General features: G+C 47.9%; 1 protein-coding gene across 1 annotated transcript in view; it reads left to right on the top strand.

Moving 5' to 3' along the window:
• The first annotated feature begins 429 nt into the window (after window positions 1-429).
• Window positions 430-23977, top strand: part of Igf1r (insulin like growth factor 1 receptor) — a 284214-nt gene continuing 260666 nt past the window's right edge. Inside the window, exon 1 of the mRNA XM_029547129.1 lies at window positions 430-1222. Coding sequence (XP_029402989.1) covers window positions 1129-1222 — 94 coding nt within the window. The 5' untranslated portion in view covers window positions 430-1128. The remainder of the gene's footprint in view (window positions 1223-23977) is intronic.

Consider the following 23977-nt stretch of genomic DNA (forward strand, 5'->3'; position numbering starts at 1 on the left):
TGCGATCCCGAACTCCGGCTCTTGGCGCCTGCCGAGTCCGGGCCCGGCCCCTCGGCGCGCCGGGACTGCGGCTGTAGCCGCTTGGAGTGTGCGCGCGGGCACGTGTGCGCGGCCCCGAGCGCGCGCGCGTAGAGCCCCCAGTGTGTGGCGGCGGCGGCGGCGGCGGCGGCGCGGTGAGGCTGAGGTTCTTGTTTACCAGCATTAACTCCGCTGAGCGGAAAAAAAAAAAAAAAAAAAAAAAAAGGAGGAGGGGGGAACCGAGGAGGAGCGAGCGCACCGGGCGAACTCGAGAGAGGCGAGCGACAGGGAAGCTGCCAGCGAGCCTGTCCCGGCGCGCCCGGCACTCGCAGACCCTCGGCCCCGCTCCCCGGACCCTCCACGCCTCTCCCCGTGCCTGCGAGAGCTCCACGGCACGCGGCGTGCTCGGCTTTGACCTTCAGCGAGCCGGAGCCCCCGCGCACGGAGTCGGCGGCGGGCGGGGGCCGACGCGGGGCGGCGGGAGCGCTGAGCGCTGCGCGGCCGCCGCTTTGTGTGTGTCCTGGATTTGGGAAGGAGCTCGCGGCGGCGGCGCTGAGGGAGGAGGCGGCGGCGAGCGGAGCCCAGAGGAGGAGGAGGAGCCGGAGGAGGGGGAACCGCTCATTCATTTCCACTCCGCATTTCTACCCCTCGGCCGGCCTCGCCCGCGCCCGGGACTTCGGACCAGTCTCGCCAACTGCGTCGCGCTCTCCCGCCGCGGAGGCTCCGGTGGTCGTTCCCTCCGGGGATCGGGTGTTGGGGGGGAGGCGTTTGTCCCCGCCTGCGGCGATTTGGGCTTTGCTCCTCTTTCTGTACAGTTTTCCTCCTTCTTCTGCATCTCTGCGTTTGCAAATGGAGGCCGACGACGCCGACAGCCCGCCCCGGCGCGCCCCGGCTTCCCGACTCCGCCGCCCCGTGGGCCGCTGCTGCCGGCGCTGAGGGGCCGCCCCGCGCCACCCTCCTTGTCCACGCCGCTTTCCGAGGATCGTCGCCTGCGCTCTTGTTTTTGGACGAGAGTGAGGACTGAGTTGGAGACTTTTTTTTCTTTTTTTCTTTCTTTCTTTTTTTTTTTTTAATTTTTGAGAAAAGGGAATTTCGTCCCAAATAAAAGGAATGAAGTCTGGCTCCGGAGGAGGGTCCCCGACCTCGCTGTGGGGGCTCGTGTTTCTCTCCGCCGCGCTCTCTCTCTGGCCGACGAGTGGAGAAAGTGAGTATTTGCCCGCCGCCCGCGGCCACTGCGGGAACTTTTCCTCCGAGGGGCTGCGCCCTGTTTGGGAAAACCCAGTTGCCACGGGCGCAGCTGTCGGACTTCGGGGCTCGGGAGTGGAGGGTGGGGCTCTCTCGGAAGGCCGGAGTGGTGCAGGGCCCGAGTTCACGGCTCAGGAGCTCCTAGAGCCCTAGCTCGGCGCATCTGCGCGCGGGAAGGGCCTTGGGCTTTCTCTTTCGCTGTCCCGGGAGCGCTGTCCCGCACGCGGCCTGGTGGGTGGGCAGTGCCTTCTCCCTGGCGGGTCAGGGGCAGCCCCCGCGTGGGCACTTGATGGGGAAGTTGGCGTCTGGGTGGCCTCGGGAGCCCCGCTACTCTCGCCTCCCCCCTTCGGGGCGCTCCACTTGGCACCCCAGCGCCCATCCCGCTCAGCGCACCATGACAGCACCCTTGGAGGCTCCGCGGGTGGCTGCTGGGGTAGATCTAGTGCTCCGTGGCGGCGAGCGGGAGCCTCCTACCCCGCGGGGTGTAAGTTGTCCTTGAGGGGGAGATATGGGATAAGGAAGCCTCGCGGCCCCGGGACAGGTTTCCAAACATCACGGAGCCTCCTATCACCCAACTTGTTGGGCCCATCGACCCCCTCGGGTTCTTGGCCTTTCGCTTCTCTGGAGCCTGTGGCCATCTACCCACCTACCCCAAGGCTTGATAACTTGGACAGTCCAGTGTGGCCTTGGGGTGCAGGGTGTGCCCCCCAGTTTCCTCTAGGAAAGTGTGAACTTGGGACTTTCTTTAGACTCCTGGGGGTGGGGGGTCTTGGATTATTCTCGGCTTAGGGGCTCTCAGTTTCTATCCAGCTCTGGACACTTTTTTCCCAGAAGCGTCTTAGTAAGAGGAGATAGGGACGACATCCACCCTTGTGCAGAGTCGACGTGCTTTTCCACACACACGTGCTCTCAGCGCGGATTTAGGTGCATCCACAGCCACACGACCGACCGCGAGGGGACAACAGGACTCCCAGCCTGGGCGAGAGATGTGTGCGGTGGTGGGTTGAGCTGCGACGGGATCTGTAGTGTGGTACTGGACCGGTGGTTGTTTTGTTTTGCGAGCACGGAGCCCTGGCCTTGATTTTGTTGTGGCCAAAGTTGTGTTGCACTGCCAACCTCCCCCTTCCCCCCCCCCCGCGCCCTGCACTTCCTTTGTACATACTTAATAAGCAGGATCGCTCCATGCTCGCTATCGCTAGCAATCTGATAGCTTTTGTTTTGGTGGTGTCGGGTAGGAGTAGGTGGGGGTGGGGGTGTCTCTGGGAATGAGAACTCTCCACAGTGTATGCGGGCAGGAGGAGGAGGAGGGGGGGTTGTTCTCGAGAAAAACAGTGTGGCATACTGGTACTTTAGAGATGGTAGAGTAATTTGAACGCGATTAAAAGTTTAAATGCAGTCTCCGAGTAGGGGCTGGGGAAGAGAGGGCGTGCGGATGAGTAATGTTTGCAGAATGTATGCAGGTGGTGCCTATTAACTTCGAAAAATCACGACCTAGCCTTGAGTTAGCGAGGGGGGGGGGGAAGACGAGGGGGGGAGACGATGGAGGCTTCGCGGGGCGTGGGGCCCCACCACTGCGGTAGTTCACAAAGGGTGTTTCTATAAACAAACCCTTGAGCCTCTTTTAAGAAATATCTATGGTGGAGTCCGAGTAGGTCTTTAAAGAACTATATAGCTATAGTAAGACTAGAGAAAGACGCAGACTATGGCCGACCTCACAAATCTGGGCTCTCCTGTCCTTTGTTTTCCAAACTTTGAGCACACTGGATTGGGCGAAAGGCCGTTAGATGGTGTTTGGGGGCAGGGAAGATTTCTAGCCTTTAAGGACTAAATATGGTTTAGAAGACACTAGGAACGAGTCCATTTTCCTATGGCATCTTATTGTACTGTGCACTTTCTCTACTTTTGTTATTTAATAGTAGAAGTTCTGCAATGCAAAGAAGCAGTGGCGGCCTTGCTTCTTGGGGCAGGACGCAGGCATCTGAAACAGGACGGAGCTGGGTCTTGCTGAAGGATATTCTTTGTCCAGACCAGGGGCAGCAGGAGAAGGGTATTTCAATGTGTTGTTTTTAATCCGGTGAGGCCCAAGCTCTTCCTGAGAGCCTTCTTTTATGATGGTCAATTCCTTAAAGTTTGATGGACATCCTGAAAGCACTCCGGATCCTGGTTAGGGCCTGCTGAAGTTCTGTCTGGGTGTCTGCCTCTTTAAGGCTGAAGGGTTAAGTTTTAGCCCAAAAGGTGCTAAACCACATAACTGAGGAGAAAGTCGCTGGGTGCCAGCAGAGGCAGTCTTCCCGCACAGGTATTAGGTTTAGGGAACGGTGATTCTTTGGAGTGTGACGTCTGTCGATATGTTTTCATCTTTAACTTGGGACTGTGGAAGTTTCTTGAAGAAAGGCAGCCAGCCCTGCAGACATGATGGTTTTGTAGCAGGAGAAATGAGCAGACCTAGGAAAGAGAGCAGCCAGATAATGTAGGGCCGCTTTCTGTTTTGAAAATCAACATGCACTTGAGAGTTATTGTGGTTGTCTCCTAAAAAGGATTGAGTCATCTTTCTGCCCAGGGCACGGTAAAATCCTATTGTCAGAGGAGCGGAGGTATGTGCAGTGTTGGTGTTTAAAGAAGTTAGTGCTTTATTACCTACCAGATGGAGAACCCAGAATAAGAACTTCAGAAAGAACCTAACTAGCAAATTATAGTTTAGGTTTTTCTGCAGGGGAATAGCAAGTCAACTATACTTTGTGAAAGTGCAGACTGGTGGGGGTTCAGGGCTTGAAGTTTAAAAGGTCATATGTTTGAATTGTCCGAAGGATTAGAAAAGAACATCTCTATGAAAGATCCAAGGGTCGAACACTGGGGCGCTTAAAATATTACAAATAGAGAAAATAAGTTAATCATACAAGTATGATTCCACTTACGTGAAATGTTCAGCCAATCCATAGGGAGAGACAAACTGTTCACCAGGTACTGGGGGAGAACAAGCTGGAGCGTGATTGTTAAGGGGTCCAGGATTTGGGGTAGCGGGGTGGGGTGTGTGTGTGTGTGTGTGTGTGTGTGTGTGATGAAAATGTTTTAGCCTCAGTTTGTGGTGATGGTTGTACAAATTCTGAATGTACTCAAAAAAACATTGAATTGTATGGTTGAGAACAGTGACTCTGAGGGTATGTGAATAGCATCTGAACCGGTTTTGTTTTTTTAAAAATTTTTTTTTTCAAAGATTGAGAAGAATACGTTATGCTACCTAAGCCTTAAGATCTAAGATTATTCAGTAAACATTAGTGCGGGCTGGAGTTGGTTTTTTTTTTCCCCCTCTAAATTCTTTAGCTTTTAGATCCATGAATTCCTGCAGTACAACAGATTGGTAATTGAAGCTGTAACAGCGGGGATTGGATGCCAGGCAAGAAACAGACAAGTTGAGGAAAAGGAATCCTGCTCTTAGCTTGGTGATGGAGGGATGGATGGAGTTAACCACACCCGAGCTGATGAAGGTGTGATCCCCCGAGGTGTGAAAACCCTCAAACAGAACCTGAAAGGAAGTGCTGTAGGGCTTAGGAGCCTGGGCAAGGGGCCTGTTTATATCTACAGTTTTCCAGTAGAGAAGTAGTATGATGTTTGCAGCAGGGGAGGAAATTCTTCCTCCTGTAGTAGCTACAAGTGGTCCTGATGCAAAGGAAGAACTGCTCACTTTAGGGCAGTGGTACAACTTTTATTTTTTTCTTTAATTTACAAGTTTTATTTCTTAAAGACTCCAGAATCTGGGTAGGTGGATCTTGGTTGGTTATAGTTGTTGTTTAGGAATCCATAGCCTTAACAGTTTTTTTTTTTTCTTAAATGAAAATAAATAATTAAAATTTCTTAGAAATTTTAGGAAGCCAGTCAAGAGATGTAGTTTTCAAGCTGGTGTACCTTTATCTAAATGTGCTTTGCCTTTTCCATAGGTACAGACCTAGAAGGGAATGTTTACAGTGGGTTTTTAATAATGTACCTTTATCTAAATGTGCTTTGCCTTTTCCATAGGAACAGACCTAGAAGGGAATGTTTACAGTGGGATTTTAGTAATGTATTGTAGGCTTAGCTGGTCTGGTGTGTAGCCAGTGCTACACTGTTCTTACCCTCTTCACCACAGACCATGGCCCATGGATATCTGTCCATCTGTAACATTGGTGTGACAGTCGTGGTTAACACTGCATGTATAGCGTCATGCTGGATGTACACGTAGACCTGAAACCCTAGGCGGGGGAAATACCAGTTTGAGGGCAGCCTGTGCTAAATAGTGAAACCTTGTCTCCAAAATCAAAACAACCACCCCCATGGATGGTCATAACTGTTGCCTGGCATGGAAGGTGGGACCAGTGGCAGAGGTGTTCTCCATGCATACATTGCTTACACAGTTTTAAGATAATCATTAGGAAGTGTTCAGAATTCCAAATCTTTTGTAACTTAAAAATGAATGGACTTTTTTTTTTTTTAAGTATGGGGGGAGGGGTATAAGAATGAGATGGAGAAGCAATTGTACCTTTTCAAAGGTTTTTTTTTTTTTTTAATCATAAAGCACACAAGACCGGTTTTTCTCTGGGTTGTGATTTTCTCCGATTTGTTTTCAAGACTCATTTAAAACTCAAACTCTAGTTCGTGGAAGAGGTATTTGTGCCCGGAGGCCAGCTTGCTTTGAACTGCTTTTCTTAGCCAGCGAATGACAGGTGCTATCTGAGCACCAGAAATGAATGCCGTTTCAGTAGTACTAAGTATGTAATACTTCCACACGTGCTGTCGCCATGGCTCTTGGCTTCTCCATCTGAGATGCCTGATGCACTTGAAAGACAACAGGCTGCACGGCGGATGATGCACTCGGAGCTTCCTGTAAGTAGCGTTTGGCAGCAGGTCCGCAAGAGGAAGTTTCCCAGTTCCTTATAAAGACGTGTTATTTGGGACGGGCACAGTTCTAGTGTTCTGTGACGCTGAGATCTGTGGACATTGGGGAGTACATGGCTGATGTCCAGTATTGGTAAAGATTAAAGATTAGAATGTGTACACGTGCCCTATCTCAATCCCCTCACCCCTTGGGTCTGATTTGTTCACAGAAGAGGACATGGGCTTGTGCAAAACAGTAAACAAAGGATCTTTAAAAACAAGTTAGTTCGTTATCTCAGCAGATGCATAGTCCCTTGACATGATGAAGTCCGTTTCTTTTCTTAAATTGTTTGGAATCCTTTAACTGAAAATACTAGTCTCTTTGACTTGGTGACTTTGGATTTCTGGGGATGGATGCCGTGTGTCCGTGCTCATACTTAACATTTCCACAAACTTCCTTTTCACGTATGCCAGTCTTTACTAACGTGATGGGGTTTAGAGCCCTAAGGTTGGTATGTCCCTACTTGAGTGCCAGTCTTTACTAACATGATGGGGTTTAGAGCCCTAAGGTTGGTATGTCCCTACTTGAGTGAGGCTCCATCCACTGTCTTCCTTGAATATGCTGGGTACTCACAAGGCTCCATTCTCTAGGTTAGAAATGCTGATACCATAATGAGTCTTACCACCAGTTTTTCAGAGTCTGAGTTGAACCACAGAAATCACGGCTATGTTTGCATAAAGAACTAAGAAGCTAGTGAGCAAGGCCTTAATTTTTCTTTCTTTTGGGTCGCAAATTGTAAGGATTTATAAACTCACAGATTTCTATTCAGGCATTACTCGAACAGAACAAAAACTGGCATCCTCTATGATGAGCGATGAACAGTGGGACTGTGGTGACTTCCACAGATAACGATGCTGCTGTTAGGTTTTATATTTATTTATCCTCAACTCGGTTACTGCTGATATGGGATGTGCTCTTGAGGCTTAGGGAGTACCCCTCCTGTATTTTCTGGTAGGCTTGACACAATTTTCTCACGAAGTATCTGGTGGCCTGCTAGAGAAGAAGAATGTGGCCATGTTGTAAGTGTGTATTGCAGAGAGAAGAATGCCTGTCCCAAATTGTTTACTTTGCAGTGGAATGACAGAAACAACTTTGGAGAGAACCGGAGGTTGTTTTCTTGGTTTTTGTTTTTTCCTAGAGATGGTCTTGTTGTGTAGCCCACACTGGTCTTGAACTTGATTTTCCCTTGCCTCAGAGTACAGGGATCATCCATAGGCCTGTACCACTGAACTTGGCTAGGCACTTGTTGAAGTGCTTGTAGAAAGGAGTTTAATCATTATTACAGAAAATTCCTGCTGGTAGTAGGAGCTGAATGCTTCGAACTTTATTTTTTTATTTCACACCTCACTGCAAGAGTTACACAATGCCAGCTCTTCACAGTTGCGCATGTGTATCCAGATGGGCATGTTTGTCCAGATGTGCATGTGTGCACTCCTCCACCCACAGTGACTGATTGACTGACTGAGGTGCATAGCTCTTGGGCTTCTGTGTACTTAAACTTGCCAGTTTCTTTTTAAACATGGCACCTCCTTTAAGCTGGCTTTGGAGTTGTCATTTTTAAAATTATTCTTTATGTGGGTAACACATGTTTTATGGTATTGAAGCCTAAATTATTTTATAGGTCAGAACTCGAAAGTTCCTGAGGTATTTTATTTTGCATGTTTGCTTTTGCTTATCTGTAAGTTGATTATTGGGGGAGTGTGTCAGATTGAGTAAATGAGACACTTACTGTAAGGCACAGAAGCCTGATGATAATTAGATAGCAATGAGTTAATGTACAGGAATTTTTCTCCTAATTTGAATTATTTTAGTAACTTTTGATAGCTAGCATCTGTACAGATTTCAGGTAACAGACATCTGTCCGGTTGACTGGACGTTTGACAAGACCATTCTGAGTCACTAGCTGTCCACTCTGTTTGGACAGTGAGCGAAGTCTTCATCGGTTGTACCCACGTCTATCTGTGTCTTACGGTGTTTATTCTCTCTGACAGCTCTCCCTGGGCATCACTGTACTGAGGGTATACACAGGCTTCCAGGGAATACACAGGGAAATCCCGCTGATGGTCCTGGTGTCCACTTTGGGGCGTTTACTGGCTTCGTGGTGTCTGTTGAGCCACAATGTAGAAGAACTGAATCCTAGGAACTTCCTTTGCTAAGAGTGGCCTTTCTTGGTTGGAGGCTGTATTCTCACCATTTCTTCTAACACGCACACCAGTGAGCTTTTCAGTCACCAAGATTGGCTCAGATGGAAAGGCTAGTTAACCTCAGCTCTGCTTCCTGTCCTTTTCTGAAGAGAGTGGCTAATTGAATGTTTCCTTTCAACTTCACCGAGTCACTTGAACTCATGCAGATTTGCCCGATTCTGGCTCCACCCCCATCCAGTCCAGACCTGCATCCCAACCCTTTGAGTAGACAGGACATACTTAGCTGGCCTTTGAGATAGTTCTAAGTGCCATAAAGACTCCTGGGCTTGCCTGCCAACCTTGTGTCCTCGCTGTGTATTACAGGAGAGTCCCCAGTCTTAATGTGAAGTCCAAGGCCCCTCGTATTGGGCTGTAATAGATCCTTATAAAGACCTTGCTGTCAGGATCCACGGTGATCCCCAGAATTCTGCATGAGTGGGCTCTGGTGATTCCCCCACTCTGGCTTTTGCCCTCTTTCTGTGACTTGGCATGAATTCCACCTCAGTCTTCTGCCCCCCTCCCCGCAATGGACATTGGAAAATGCTGCTCTGGAGCAGTGGAAGGTAACATGGGCCTAGATTCCTTTTGGCTGTCCATCAGTTCTTTGATATAAAACATGCCACTTAACTTCTCTGAGTTTGAGCAAATAGGCGGAGACTCAGGATGACTGTGAAAGACGTTTCTCCCTGTCTCCGTAAACGGCAAAATAAAATTATCTTCTATATTTAGAAAATTAAATTCAGGAAAATTTGGGGGAAGGAAATGTGGATTTTAAGTTTCATTACTTTCTTTGAGTGTGTGTGTGGGGTGTCCAGTTTTGGATGTTAGTACTGTAAAGCTGGGCCGATAGGGTAGGCTGTCGGTCAACTCCCCAAAGCCCCCAGCACTTTCTAGGGCTTTAATATGTAAGAGATGCCACTCCTGATGTCCTACCTGCTTCCTTCTCCTTCAAGTGATGCTGTTAGCATTTCTCTTAACTGCACAGCTCTTTCTCCTCCCTCCCTTTGAGTTCAGGCGCCACCGGGCGGGGGCGCACTGACAGTGAAGTCTCCCTCGGGCTTTGTCCTTTGCCTGTCATTACTTATGGTGACCTGAGTGGAGAGGGAGGCTGGCTGGTTTGAGAGCCAGTTCTTTCTTCAGCAGCACAGTCAGATTAATCTTGTGGCTTTGTTTCCTCCCCTGTGAAATGGGGTGAAGGGCGATTGCCATCAAGCCTAAGAGACCAGTGTTTTTTAATCCCTGGGACTCATGGTGGAAGGGAGACCCAACTCTCAAACGTAGTCTTTCCACTTCCACAGGTACTCTGTGGCATGCCTCCCCACCCCCAACAAATAAATACAGGAAATAAAAGGCACAGGCCTTTAATCCCAGCATGTGGGAGGCAGAGGCAGAGACAGGTGAATCTCATTGAGTTTAAGACCAGCTTAGTCTACATACACAGTGAGTTCTGGGCCAGCCAATGCTACATTGTGAGACCTTGTCTCAAAAAACCAAAAACAAAACCCCAAAAAACAAAACCAACAACAACAACCCCCCCCCCCAAACCAGACAAAAACGTTAACCCCTTCTGAGTTCTGTCATTTTATTTTTTATCCCCCTAAGGGTAGCCAGCTCCACTCTGTTCACCTTCCGTTTTACAGTTGTGTGCCATAGTTTCTTCCTCAATCCTTTCTCTTGTTAGTTTCTGCCAGGGTCTTAGAACGTGTCCAGTCTGCACTTTGTCCGCCTCACCAATGCGAAGTCGCCATCTAGCGGCCACATAGGGAATTCAGCCATCTCCCTGACTGAAGTAGGTGTTGTCCAGAGGAGGAAGAAAGCCAATCCCCTTAAAATTCCTCAGCTTTTCCCTGCTGATGGTGACTGAGAAATGGTTGTAAGAAAATGTAGGTACACCAGGCTTCTTTAGAGATCGCCGGGCTGTGGTTTAGGATATAGCTTAACTGTTCAGTGAGCGACTCAGAGAAGCAAATGTATTCCGAAGTGATGTAGCCTTCCTATAAAACCCAGAGTGTCTTGCAGTCCTAAAAGTACCCTGCTCCCATGCCATGAGACCTTTACGTGTGTGCACTTTTAAAATATTTCTTATGAGAGGTTAATAAACAATACTGATGGACCAACAAGATGGCTCGGCCAGTGAAGGAGCTTGCTGCCAAGTCTGCCTCTGAGTTCAGTCCCTGGGACTCAGCACAGTAGGAGGCTAGAACTGACTCCTGCATGTTGTCCCGTGGCCTCCATATGTGTGTGGTGACACTTGCACGCCCCCTCCCTTTCTAGAAGGCTGCCAGTTCATTTCGAATGGCATATTCATATGTCTTCGACCGCTCTGCTTAAACATACAGTAACACTTCAAATTTCGCTCCGAAGTATGTCCCCTTGGGCTGCTTCATGTAGTTAAAATGTTTACCCAACAGTCCTGATGACAGAACATCACAGGCAGCTCCATCATAAGTGGTGTTCAGCCCTGGGCTGGAGGCACTTGGTCAGAATCTTTTTGGTTTTGTCCTCAGAACTTATTGATAATTTCTCAATCTACTCTCCCATTTCCTCAGTGACACTGTATCTAGTGGGCACTCTTTGTTTTATAATTTTACCTGGGAGATAGATTGTTTACTGGGCTGAGAGAGGACTTTAGTGTGTTTTCCACTCAGACATTTCCGGCAACTCCACCTGCTGTTTCTCAAGCAGGCCCTGACTGAGCCAGACATTGAACACACTAGATTTTCACTGCCCTAAATTGGTTCAGAGCACAGCATATAGTAAGTATTCAATAAATGTGTGTTCTGTAATAAAACGTTGGCTTCACTAAGATGTATAAGACTAATTACATAATTTACAAGTTTGCCCCCTTTAAGAGTCAGCCAACAGTTGATTGTACATCTCTGACTTTTTACACATGACGCACTGAACCTGTTCTTCCCTACCATAGGGGAGGGGAGAGTTTCTCTACTACCTTTGAGTACCAGGAAGTAGCCCAATGTTTGGTGGGTAAGAGGAGCTTAGGAAATGGTGGATTTCTTAAAGGTACCACCTTTAGGTCATTCACTTGGATGCATGTACCGTTTTTTTTAAAGTGAGGGTCTTATCTCATCCTTGCCATAGTAGCTTTGCCCTTGGAGACATTTTATTACACCAGTTACTACATGGCACTTAGAAGCAGTAGAATGATGTTTTAAACCATCAGTTAGGTCTTTTTGTTCCAAGAAGTGGGAAAACAAACAAACAAACAAACAAAAAACCCAAAAAACCTTTAGAAAAGCCATCTGCAAATCTAGTCTTGTATCCCTGAGGTGGATGACCATGCCCTTTAAGCTTCCTTCTGATGAAGAAGACATGAGAGCCATGACCAGTTCCTTTGTGTGTAGTAGTCAGCCTGCTGCCTGGTGAAAGGCTGCTATCTGCAGGTTGGCTGTGGCTGCGAGTCCCTCTGCGGTGGAGCCTGAGAGCTGGGATTGTGTTCCTTCTCCTTCAGGAGTGACCCTGGGGCCCTGGAAGAGTTGTTATGCTTTCTCAGCCTTTGGATTCCAAAACCAGGCAGAGAGAGAGGGTGGATTCCTTGGGAGGGTTGTTTGGACCCTTGCAGACTCTTGTGGACAGAAGTTGGCTTCTGTTTTTTTGTAGTTGTTTCTTGGTGAGACCAGCAAAAAATTTGCCTTGCATCCCGGCAGGCACAGTAGCCAGGTCTTAGATGCTTGCCCTTTAAGTTCCTGACATGGACTGCCAAGAGTTTATGATGGGGAGGTGAGGTCTGCTTCCTCTACAGAATTAAGTTTACTTAATCTAGGATGCTGTAAGGGAACTCCTGAACTTAATACCCAACAGCTTGATGCTCCTGAGGTGGTCTGGTTCCTGTAGAAAACATCAACAGAATCATTGAACCCAGTATGCTTTATTTCAAATGCAGCCTATAGAAAAAGCATTTTTGAAAACTCACCACTTCACTGCTGAGCTGAGTGAACGGGCACTCACCTGCCTACCCTGCTTTTAGGGAAGCCAGCTCTCCCCAGGTACTGGGAGGCATGCTAGAGAGGGAAGTATGGACCTTGGTTGGTACCCATCTGTAAATTGAAAAGGTGCCGCTTGAGCAGGCATGCCAAAGGGAATTAGCAGTAATGTTTTTAAGATGCCCAGCAGAAACAGACAGTAGAAGGCATCTAGCAAATGAATGCGTGGTTTTTTGTCCTTCCACGTTGCTGTGGGGCCCTGGGGGATTCCTGTCTTTTAGTCTTCCCAGCAGCCCCTGGAAAAGCGGTGGAGGAGGTAAGCATTGCTATATCAGTTGTTTTTGGGCTTAAATCTGAGAAGCCAAGGTTGGAGAGATGGCTTGGCAGTTAAGAGCACTGGAATTGGAACCCAGGTTCAATTCTCAGCACCCAGATGATGGCTTACAACCACCTGTAACTAGTTACAGAGGTCCGGTGCGGACCTTCTGGCTTCTGTGGGCCCCTCTGCAGACAAGCACCCATACAAGTAGAATAATAATTAAAAGCTTGAGGAAGTATGAGGTTTTTGGAAGCATGGTTCAAGGCCACATCCTCACCTTAGACATGGAAGTGAGAGCTTTGAAGTTGGGAGAGAGTGGATACAAAGCCCTATTTCTGTGCAGAGACTTAGTGGCCTTCCCCCCCACTCCCACCCCCAGAAGTTTGTTGTCCTCTTGGGAAAAATCAAGAACAGTGGAGCAGCCTTCGCTTGAAATTTGAAATGTTACAGAATCCAGAACTTGCATCCATTGTCTCAGTGCCAAGGAAGTTTTCCCTGACTTTAGAGCATTTTGTATTTTCAGATTAGGGCTACTCGGCAGCATCTACGCAGTATCCCCAGACCCAAACATCCCTGTCTCTGAAGTGCTTCTGGTCCTGTCTTTTCACATAGTGTCAAACGGTAATGGGAAGTTTATGTTCAGCACCAAATTATGGGATCTGAGATCAAAAACAAAAATCCCAAACACACACACACACACACACACACACACACACACACACACCTTTGGAGGTCCAGTCTTTGAGCTGCTGAAGAGCTGAGGAAGCCTTAGTGTGCCACCAGCATTTCATTCATAGCGGTGAAGACAGCATCTTGGGGGTGGGGGGGCAGGTGGCAGCCTGCTCAGATGGAGTGGAGGGTGGGCGTGAGAACCAAGGGCACTGAAGGGAGTTGACTGATGCTTGGATCATGGGAAACCTTACAGCTTTTGGAGCCTGTGATCAGAGGCGTAAGAGCTTTCAGGAGGCTGCTGTGGGACTCCAATACTGGAGACTGGCGATGGTGTCGATGGTGTCGGCAGGGAGGCACTGAGCCTCGAGCCAGGGAGGGCCATGTCATCTCTAGACCCAGGATCGGAGGAGCAGGAGCACACCGCGTCGTGACTTGGCTCTGTGGCATGGGAGTGATGTGCTGGAGGGGTTAGTGAGGTGTGCCCCTGGGCCCAGAGGAGGGGACTCTGTAGAATGTGGCTCTGGGTTGGCTGCAAGTCTGGGGTTAGCGGCATAAAGCAGGCCCTTAAGGAAGCACAGGATGGGGAACCTGCTTCTAGTGGGGCCTTGAATTAGCCTTCCGGAGACTGCAGAATTTACCTTTGGATTAAAACTGGTTTCAGGAAAGGGGTGGTGGTATTTGTGGTCAAAATGCTTCTTTTCTCCAAAAATAAACATTCCAGCTTTCCAAGAAGACACTCCCACAGTTAATAACTTTGTTGGGTGCCTCTTTCTGACTTTCAGGGCCACCCAGGCCAAAGGAGATTCTTGCTTACTTGTAGGCTGTGTCAGATGGGTCTGAGGCTGGCCCTGCCCTCTGCCACTGCATTCATCTTGGCTCCCAGTGGTTGAGACAAGCAAGCAGCTCCTTCTATCCACGTGGTGCCAGCCAACATGGTGATTTCCAGCCCATGCCAATGTGGTGTCTCACCCTGGGTTGCTACCAGTGTGTTTTAACATTCACTCCTTTGTGACTTTAAATGGGTTGGGCACACAGGGATTCTCCATGAGAGCATCTGAGGGGCTTTAGCTGAGGGACAGAGCTCCTAGCTGCCTGGTCTGCAACTGGAACTATTCATTTCATTTCCACTCATAACAAGTCTTAAAAACATGGTCACACATGAGGTGCCCTAGGAAGGTGGCATCATTTGGTCTGTGGGAGTTTTAGTGCATTCTGAAATTTAAGGCATTAAGTGACTCAGTTCCTCCCCCTACCGCAAATTCAGCAAAGTGGGCTTCAGACTGTTTCAGCCTGTTTGCTTCGACCCCAGACTTGTTTGGCGGGCTCTGCTCAATCTTGAGCCTAAGCTGTGTCCTGCTCCCCCTGCTCCCCTCTTTCCTCATCTAGGAAACGGAAGGCAGCGGCAGTACCCACCTCATAGGATTCTCACAGGTACTTTCTTAGCGATGCTAGACAAGGCCATTGAACTCTGCCCGTCCTGGATCCCAGAAGGTGGCTGCTGCTGTTCTTCTCAGCAGAGGGAATATGCAGTAGAAGAGAGTTTTGAGGAGGAGGGGGGTGGGGAAGAGCACTCTCCTGGGTGTGCACTGATCGGGTGCTTGCCTCTTAGCTACACCTGTTGGTGTTGACCATGAAGGTTTCACATCTTGCCAGTGGACAGAAACATTCCTCGTCTGTCCTTCTGTCCATCCTTCCTGCCTGTCTTCTCTGCCTTCTCTGTCTTCTCATCCTGCTCCTGCCTTTGGGGGGAGGGGTTGAAGCATCTTCTTCCAGAAGACAGCTTTGGGTTCTAACACCCTTTAAAGGAGGCTCGTGTGCCCTGCTCAAGGGGCCGAAGGGCAGAAATGAATGGTTGGTGCATTATGATGTGTGCAGAGCCCTGTGTCCCTTTGCTCTTAGCCTTTTTCAAGGATGGGGTAGTAATTGGAGGTCACATAGCTTCTGGGTAAGAAACCAGATCAAGGGGCCAAGTGTGTCTGCACATACCTTTAACCCCAGCACGCAGGAAGCAGAGGCAGCAGTATTTCTGCTCATTTGAGACTAGCCTGAGCTATGAAGTGAGGCCTGTTTGTTTGTTTGCTTGTTTGTTTTGTTTTAAAGCCAAGTCTGGGAGTAGGGTGGGGGTTTAAGTTCCTAGCCAAATTTAGGATACAGTATTTGAAGTGCTAAGATCTATGTTTCTAGGTGACTGGTAAGATTGGCTGAAGTTAAGGGTGGGACAAGTTGAAATCCTTTGGTCCTTGTAGATCAAGGGCTTCCCATAGGGATAGGAGGGGTTCCCAAAGATGAGCCCAGCAGTATGTAGAGAACAAGAAAGCTCCAGTGGGACCCCCCGACACATCGAACCTGGTAAATGAGTTCTTGTAGGTCAGCCTTCCTTGAGTACAGAGCAGGAGCCTGCCTCTTACTATACTCCTAGATTCCACAGCCCCTTCCCCTCCTTCCTCAGGACCTGCATGCAAGCCTAGCCCTGCCTGATGTGCTTGCTGGGTGTTTCCAGAGGAAAAGTATCTTTTGAGCTTGGACTGTGCAGCCACCTTCACAAGTCATAGTCAGTAGTAATGGTACTGTTTGCCTTTATAACCAAGTCTGTCTTAGGAGTTGGAGGGATTCCTTTGGTTTAAAACGAATTCCTTGAGTTCAATAAGCCCCACTAGTCACTGATGAACTGAAGTCAGAGCCACAGTTGATACTGCTTCCTATGAAGTTGTCAGAAAACCAGTCAGTCACAATGTGGAAAGATTGGAGCTGAGAGCCTCGGCAGTGTAAATGGTGGACACCGGAACGTGGTGTAGGCTCCTCCAAAGGTATGTGCAGAGTGGCCATGATACAGCTGTTCCATTTCGGAGTATATGCCCCATTGTGTAAACTAGCATTTACCCATATTTGTACACCAGTACTTGTGTTAATGACTAGTGAGGTTTAAAAGCCAAGGTGAATGCAGACCAAAGGCCCATGGAAGCTGATTGAATGCACAGAAATGTGACGTTCGTACAATGGAATGCTGTTCAGACTTAGGCGGTGGGTCTGTTACCAGCTGTAGGGAGGATGAATGCTGAACGTGGTGTGTGAAGTGAAACTTGAGTTGTATATATTTCACTATGTTTTTAAGAAAAAAAGCTGCCCATCACATTGCATAGTGACAATATACCATGTGAGCTGTGGGTGAGACATTCCAGACCAGCGTCCCAGGAGGCTTCAGAGGAAGTGCAGGGTCACCTGAGGGAGCTGAGCATCACAGGGCAGAGTCTGCCTTCCACAGCTGGTCACGGCAGTGCAGACACTTTCCCCAAAGTCTCCCAAGGAAATCAAGTCCAGAGTCAAACACTAGTGCCGGCTAGTGTTGTCGTCGTCACAGGGGAAGCTTATTGCTAATCAGCCATGTGATGTGTAATTGCTTTTTTATTTTTTTATTTTCTCATTTTTCCAGAAGAGAGTCTTGTTTAGATGTTTGGTTCCCTCCCTGACTATACTGGAAGTTTTTCATTTGCTTTGACAGCTCAATTTTTTTTTTTTTTTTTTTTTTTTTTTTTTTTTTTAAATGGCAAATGGACTTGCCCTATCATCACATAGAGAGATGAAAGGAAGAGATTGGCTGCAGAAGTCAAGAATTCAAGGGTCTGGAAGTTGAAGCTGGCCAGAGGTTTTTCCTCATAGGTGAAGAACTTGGGAGCACTCCCAAGTCCACTTCTGCTTGAGGTCATAGGACACGCACTGTGGGGCTTAGGCCGGCGTTGCCTCAACACCTCCCCAGAATGTACTCTCTGGGGCCAGCCCTTTGGACGGGGTTGTCTCAATCTAGTTTAACAAGGCACAGGACTCAGGCCTGGACCTGCCGAATTCCAGACAGGTAGTCAAGCCTGTCTGGCAGCGAAAGGAGCTTCCTCCACCCCAGTGACCCACCGCAGCTCCTCTTGGTCTGTGACCCATGGGAAGAACCACTGCTCTCTGTCTGCAAGTCAGACTAGTGTTTCACTGTATGCCGGAAGCAAACCTGACTGATCCTTCTTGCCTTCCCCAGCATTTTCCAAACTGTTACTCCCCCCCCCCCTTGTCTCTGTGTGTCTGCTTTGCCTGACCATCTCATAGGAGGTGTTATCAAGCCCAAGGTGGTGAGACGCGTCTCTCACTTGGTCATAGGCAGTGGGAATGTCTCAGTCAGCTAATTTGCTTTCACAGATTACAGAGACTGAGACAGAGCGGCTGGGACAGACACCTCTCGGTAAGCGCCATGTCCAGCATTGGGGTATCAGCTACTTCAGTTTCTGGTGAGGGCCGATGTCCTGTCTCACCAATAATAAATGTCTTCTTGCTGTGTTTTCATGTGGCAAGGAGAGCAAAGGTCTCCTCTCTTCAACTAAAGACACTGATCCCATCATGTGACAGTTTCCTCAGGACTTCTTTCAAGCCTAATCTTGTCTCAGAGGGCCTACCTTCTGATACCATCCCTCTGGGACTTGGAGCTTCCATCAGACACTTTAGGGGCACCCACTCAGTCATCCAGTCCATGGCAACAGAGTGATGTGCTGTAGTTCAGGATTCTCAGTGTCTCAGCGATGTTATTTATTTATTTATTTTACTGTCTTGGCTAAATCTGAGAGTCGACTGCAGATTAACCGTGAGACTAGTGAAACTGGGCACCTAATTGTACATTCAGCCCTTCATCTCCGTGGGCTCGCATTCATGAATTCAGCCAAGCACAGATTACGAATATTTGGGGTGGGGAGAAAGAAGCAGCATGCTGTGTTGAAACTGGAAACTTGTTACTCATTATTATTCTTCTAAGAAAAACATTATGACCTGTGTTGTACCTGGTACTGCCCATCTTCCAGGGGTGATTGACAGATGGGGGAAGTGAGACACGCAGATGTTTTTTGTCTAAGACTCTCCTGACACTGTGGGCTTTTTTTTGTGTAGGGATCTTGGAATCAGTCCCGCCCTGATGCTGAGGGACCACTGTATGTGTTCGGAGAAGAGCAATGAGTGTAGCCCATTGCTTTTTTTTTTTTTTAAACCGGATGCTCTCTGAGAGGTTCCCACTAACTGGGAAACTGCATGTGCCTCTATCTCCCACTTTAGGAAAGATAAAACTGCTTATTTTAAGCTCTGCAGGAGCTACCTGAGGGACATTATGCTCCAGAGGAACTGTAACTTGAAAACCCAGTTCTACATAACTCCCTGTGTTGGTGACTGTGCTCTTATCCGACCCCTGGAATCGGGTCAGAAGTGGCTCATCTGGAACCTTCTTCCCCAGGGGTCCGTTCTGTGGCTGCTGACAGCAGCACCCGTGGGCTGCACAGGCTGCAGCCGTGCCCAGGCCCCCACAGCTGCTCCTTCAGAGCCGGTGATGAGTCTTTCTCCTCAGCACATCCAGAAGGCTGGGGAGGCTGCTGCTAATTGTTTATAAGCATTAACTGTTTACCAGTCATACTTGCTATTTTGAATCTGACCCTGCTATTATGTTGTTTGTTTCTGTTCACAGCTGAGCCTTAACTTAAGATGGGTAGGTTTTTTGTGGTGAGTCACTCCAGTGATGGTAAAACCAGTATCGATCAAGCTGCTCTGCTAATCCTGGGAGCCATTTAGAGAGATGAAACAGTCTGAAGGATCCCTTCGCCTGGGACCCCCACCCCCACCCCCAATCCCAGAGTCTTTGTGTTCAGGTCAGGAGAACATGGGCTGTCTGCAGCTCTGAATCCTCCAAGGGGACTAGGTTTCTTGGAAACCATGCTCCATTAGAGGAAGGGGAGACAAGCCCCTGAGAGAATTTCACTTAACTTTTGTTCTTCAGGCTCTATCCAGACTACCTGCTGGTGTTCTCAGGAACCATGCACTGTGTGTGGAGAGTCAGGGACTGTTTGAAGTCCTGGGATGTTGCAGGTTGGTTAGAGTTGCCCGAGGGCAGCGGTGCTGGTTGCTACGAATCCTTTGGAGCTGGTGTATGGTGAAGTATTGAGCGTCAGAGCTAGGCTGGGTGTGGCGAGGAGAGACGATAATGATTGGATCCTTCTTTCTATATCCTGGGAGTACAGGGCCACCAGCTCACACTCACCACACTGAAGTCCCCTGGGCAGATTTATCACGATGTCACCATTGACGTGTGCCAGCTTTTGAGCCCTGAGGAGAAAGGTCCCCAGAGCCCAGAGGGATGTTCTGATTTGTCTGTGGTACCTGTGGAAGAGCATAGATACCACTGGATTCACTGTCAGTGGGCAGTAGAATTAGGCCGATTGGTGGTGCTTTTTCAAAGAGTAGGAGGCAGCTCCCAGGCCCCTGGAAATAATTGGGCCGAGCTGAATTCCGTTTGGTAGGGATCAGAGAAGGGTAGGTCAGAACGTTCAGGGACCTGTGGAAGGATGTACACTGGGTAAGATACAGCTACACCTTGCTGTTTGCTTACCTTCCTTGAGGAGGTCTCTTGTATTAACCAGTTAGGAATCTGAACAGACACACTTGGTGTTGCTGACCGTGGAAACTAAGGAAGAGATCATTGTGCCACCCAAATCCTGATGACCCCATGGAGGATCAGGCCTGATTAGACTTGGAGGTCAGGACTTGATGTGTGATGGGGCTCAGAACAAGGTAGAAGTCTATTGAGGAGTGAGGACAGGCTATGGAGAGCCCATTGTTTTTTTTTTTTGGAGCAAAGGAATTCTTTGTGTCTTTTAAAGAAACACTCATGGCCCCCGTTGTTTGACTAGGCCTTTAAGCCTTTGGAGGGTAGGGTGGGTTATAGAGAAAATAGAAGACTGTCTCGGGGATGCTGGATTACTTCAGTGGGCCTTGCAAAGGCTGCTCTTCATTGCTCTTGGGCTTGAGTGTGCTGCTTGGGACAGGTTGGCTCAGGATACCAGGCAAAGGGCCTCTCGGTGACTTTACATAACTCTCTCTGCTTCCCTCCCCAGTCAGCATTCACTTTTTAAAGCTTGTCCTCTGACGTTGCCCGCTCATATAGTTGTGTGTTTGATCCATAAAGAAAGCAATTGGGATTGAGCTATAAATTACAGTACCTTCCCAATACTAGAGGACTCCTGACTTCTCCACATCCTACCCAGGGATGATGAAGTTCCCACTGGAGTTTTTGTCACATCAGGAAGGTGCTCTGTTCTCCTTAGCGCATAGCAGACATAACCACAATAGTGTCTGCTCCTGGGTGGAGTTTGTGTGTGTGTCTCTCTCCTGGATGCTGGTATAGTATTGGTGAAGTGAGTCGGGTAGGTGGGCTGGTCTAAGAGCCCTGGCCCAGGTGTGAGCATTCCCTCATGCTGTCTCTCAGGCCTTTGTGGAGCCTTTAGCTGTATCTGGCCAAGAGTAGTGTCTCCCTGGGAACAAATGAAGGTTGTTTACAGGCAAAGTAGGGGACATTTGGAGATGTAAAGTGCCTAGCTTCCTCACTGCGTTCCAGGTTCAACTTTTGGGGAGGTGTGACAAAGCTAAAGTGTGAGGCAGCAGACTGTGTGGAAAGCTCTCAGACCCTCTTAACAGATCAGGAAACAAAACCCCATTTGTAGAGGGCAAGTTCCAGTTGAGCGTTTAATTATGGGGGTGACATATGTGGCGCTGGAGACTGGGGCTTCCTGGCCACCTCATTTTTTTTCTGGCCCGGGTTCTCTCAAGTCTCCACTCGTTTAAGATTTGAAAAACTAACGTAGAATGCCTAAGATTTTTTAAATTCCTGGCTTTGGAGACCTGACTACAGAGAAGAGCCAGGGTTTTCTGGCTGGCCATTTGAGGCTCTGCAGTTTCTCACTTCCTGCTTCATAGCCTCCAGGGTTTGTAATGCCCGCAGACTTCCCCCTTCCAGTTTAAAAGCAGCCATTGACAGAAAAATAAATAGAAAAATCTCTCTCCAGAAATTCTACTTCCTGTTGTTGTCACTGCGCTCTGACAAATAGCTTGGCCAGTTCAGGCTCTTGTTGGGGCTTTTTCAAAGGGATTCTTGGACTCTTTTCTGTTTGGATAGGCTGTAAGGAGGTGATAAGTTAAAAGAACTGCGGCTTAATCAGCAGAGTGCAGAGGCTGCATTTTAGGGTCTGTTTTGGCCTTCGAGCAAGCTTGTGAACATGATACAGGTAGCAGCCATCTGCACAGCTGGGGCAAACAGGCATTTCGCAGCACCAATTGTTTCCTCCATAGTGTTTCAGTGTTAATTTTTAAAAGGTATATTTAGACACAAATTACCTTTTGTGACACCCTGGAGGGATTGGGAACATTTACGGTACAACAAGGAAGAAGGATCCAAAGAAATGCAGCCAGTATCTGAAGAGCAGACTTGATGGATTTCCCCACCCCACCTCCACCGTGGACCTGAGAGTTCAGATGTGGCCTTGCTGAGTTCAGATGTGGCCTTGCTGTAGAGTTTATTTACCTAGTTTGAAGATTGTGGGCTCCTTTGTGCTAATTTGAGAAAGATGGAGTTTTACGGGGTGATGCATTGCCCTTCCAAGTGCGTGCCTATGAATCATTTTGTCTGTGGTGAGTGGACACCCCCTACCCCCATACAGGAGCCTAGGCAGTTGAAGCAGTGTATCTGGTGATGCTTGCTCGGAGACTTAGTATTTCTGGGTGGTTTCCTAGTGCCCAGTGTCTACTCCATAGCAGAGTAAAGTGGTTTTGGAGACTTGGTTGTTAGCGTGTTGTGAAGAGCCTTTAGCATCCTTCCCTGAGGTTACTGTGGGGTCCTTCTAGAGCACACCTGTTTTTATACTGTATGATTAATTGATACGGTGCATAAGTTGTGTTGTATGTATTGTTATATGATTAATTGATAAACAGCTTTGCATGCACATTTGTAAATATGTGTAAGATGCTGTGTCATTAAATACCCTGGCTAATTGCAGTACTGCTGCAATATTGACTATACTGTGCATGTTGTTATAATACGTGGTTAATTAACACACTGGCCAGACAGCCATGTTCTGGTGGGATCTTGTATTCAGCACTCTCAGTGGCAAATATGAGGTTGTAGTAAAGTAAAATAAGTGGGAGATCATTGTCCTTACCATGTTTCGTTTTTTTCTCATCGGCCTTGCTAGGAGGAATGACAGGTCTCTTTACTGCTGCCTTCTGGGGATTTTCCCCACAATAGAAAATGGAAAAAAAAATGATAAAAGACCCCTGGGTGGTGACTTTCTACCAATTCTATCCAAGCAGGACTATGTTAACTGTTAACCCTGTATAGGGAATGGGGTGTGGCCATTAGGTTCTTGATACTGGGTCCATATTCTTTAACACGCCCAGTCCCAGCTTCACTTTTGGCTAACAAAATCTTTCCAATTTCAGCCTGTGGCACAGAGCTCTTAGGATCTGAGGGCTATGAGTTACAGGTGGCAGGAACCTGTGAAGGCTGCGTGCATTATGGGGGAGGACTAGTAGGTAAATACTCCACAAGCAGCCCTTGTTTGTGTCTGTTTGAAGCTGTTATCTTTTCATTTCCCTTTTTCTTCTCTGGAAATCAAATGATTTATTTTCCCTCTCACTGGCTGGACTTTCCATGATGCTCACCGTTCCTCTACAAACAGTCTGGGAAAAGTAGCAAAGGCTTTTATCCAAGGTGGGTAGAGTGACTCTCTGGTGGTTCCTTGGGTAGTATCCAGTGTTGTCTTCCAAAGTTAGAAGATCTGTGTTCAAAGTATGACTGATCAAGTCTTAGGTCTTCTGAGGGTGGATTTCAAGCAATTTTTTTTGTAAGGGGGATGCGATGTGATTTTCATGTGGAAGCAGAATTTATTATCAGACCATATTGAGAAACGCCAGATGGGTAAATCTGCAGTGGTTGCATTGGCTTGAACTTAAAACTTTTGAACTGTGGAAGGGCTGTCAAGATGGTTCAGTGGGTAGGTGTTCACCACCAAACCTCAGTTCAATCCCAAGGACCCACCTATGGAAAAGCAACTTCTACAAGGTGTGCTTGCTGGAGTATATACATCCACATACATCCATGAATGCAAATGAATGTGATACCATATGTAAAAGAATTGAACTGTTAGCCTCCCCAGAAGCAAGATGTGCTCAGTGTGCGTGTGTTTTGTGTGTGTATGTGTGTGTGTGTGTGTGTGTTGGGGGCAGCATGGGACAGTCGTTTCTGACACATGATAGACGTTCTGTAAATGTAAGCTAAGACATGGCTATTCTGAGTATTCTCGGGTCACAGACACGCGCATCAAAGCTTGTTCCTTCTGGCATCTATGCACCCAGGAGAGGCCAGTGCTCAGAGCTTGGACTTTTCTTGCCATAGTTGTGCCTGCACATAACACCTCAGGAGTTTCACATGTGACCTGGTTAAAGATAATGTACAGACATGATGAACGGCGAACTTTTAATTAGGGACAAATTTGTCTGCCACCTTCCACTACAATTATTTTATTATGTCTAATGTTCCCCCCCTCAAATTATAATAGCAATGAATGGTTATTAAGGGAAAAAATGAGAAAAATACGGTTAGGAAAGAAAGGGAATTATCTTTAATCAGCCAAGAGGTAACTTAACCAGTTGTTTTCTGTTGTATTTTCCTAAAGGGCTCTGGTCCTTCAACTTGTACATATTTACTTACATATTAAAATGTATCATATATACCAGGCTATTTATTATCATTTTACTATTAGCACATTGAATATTTGTGTCTGTTACATTATTTATGCTGCTTATATCTGGTATATGGTGTTTAAGGAAATTATTAAAATTAGTCTGT

This window comes from Mus pahari, chromosome 1 (assembly GCF_900095145.1).
Source record: "Mus pahari chromosome 1, PAHARI_EIJ_v1.1, whole genome shotgun sequence".
Taxonomy (NCBI): Eukaryota; Metazoa; Chordata; class Mammalia; order Rodentia; family Muridae; genus Mus; species Mus pahari.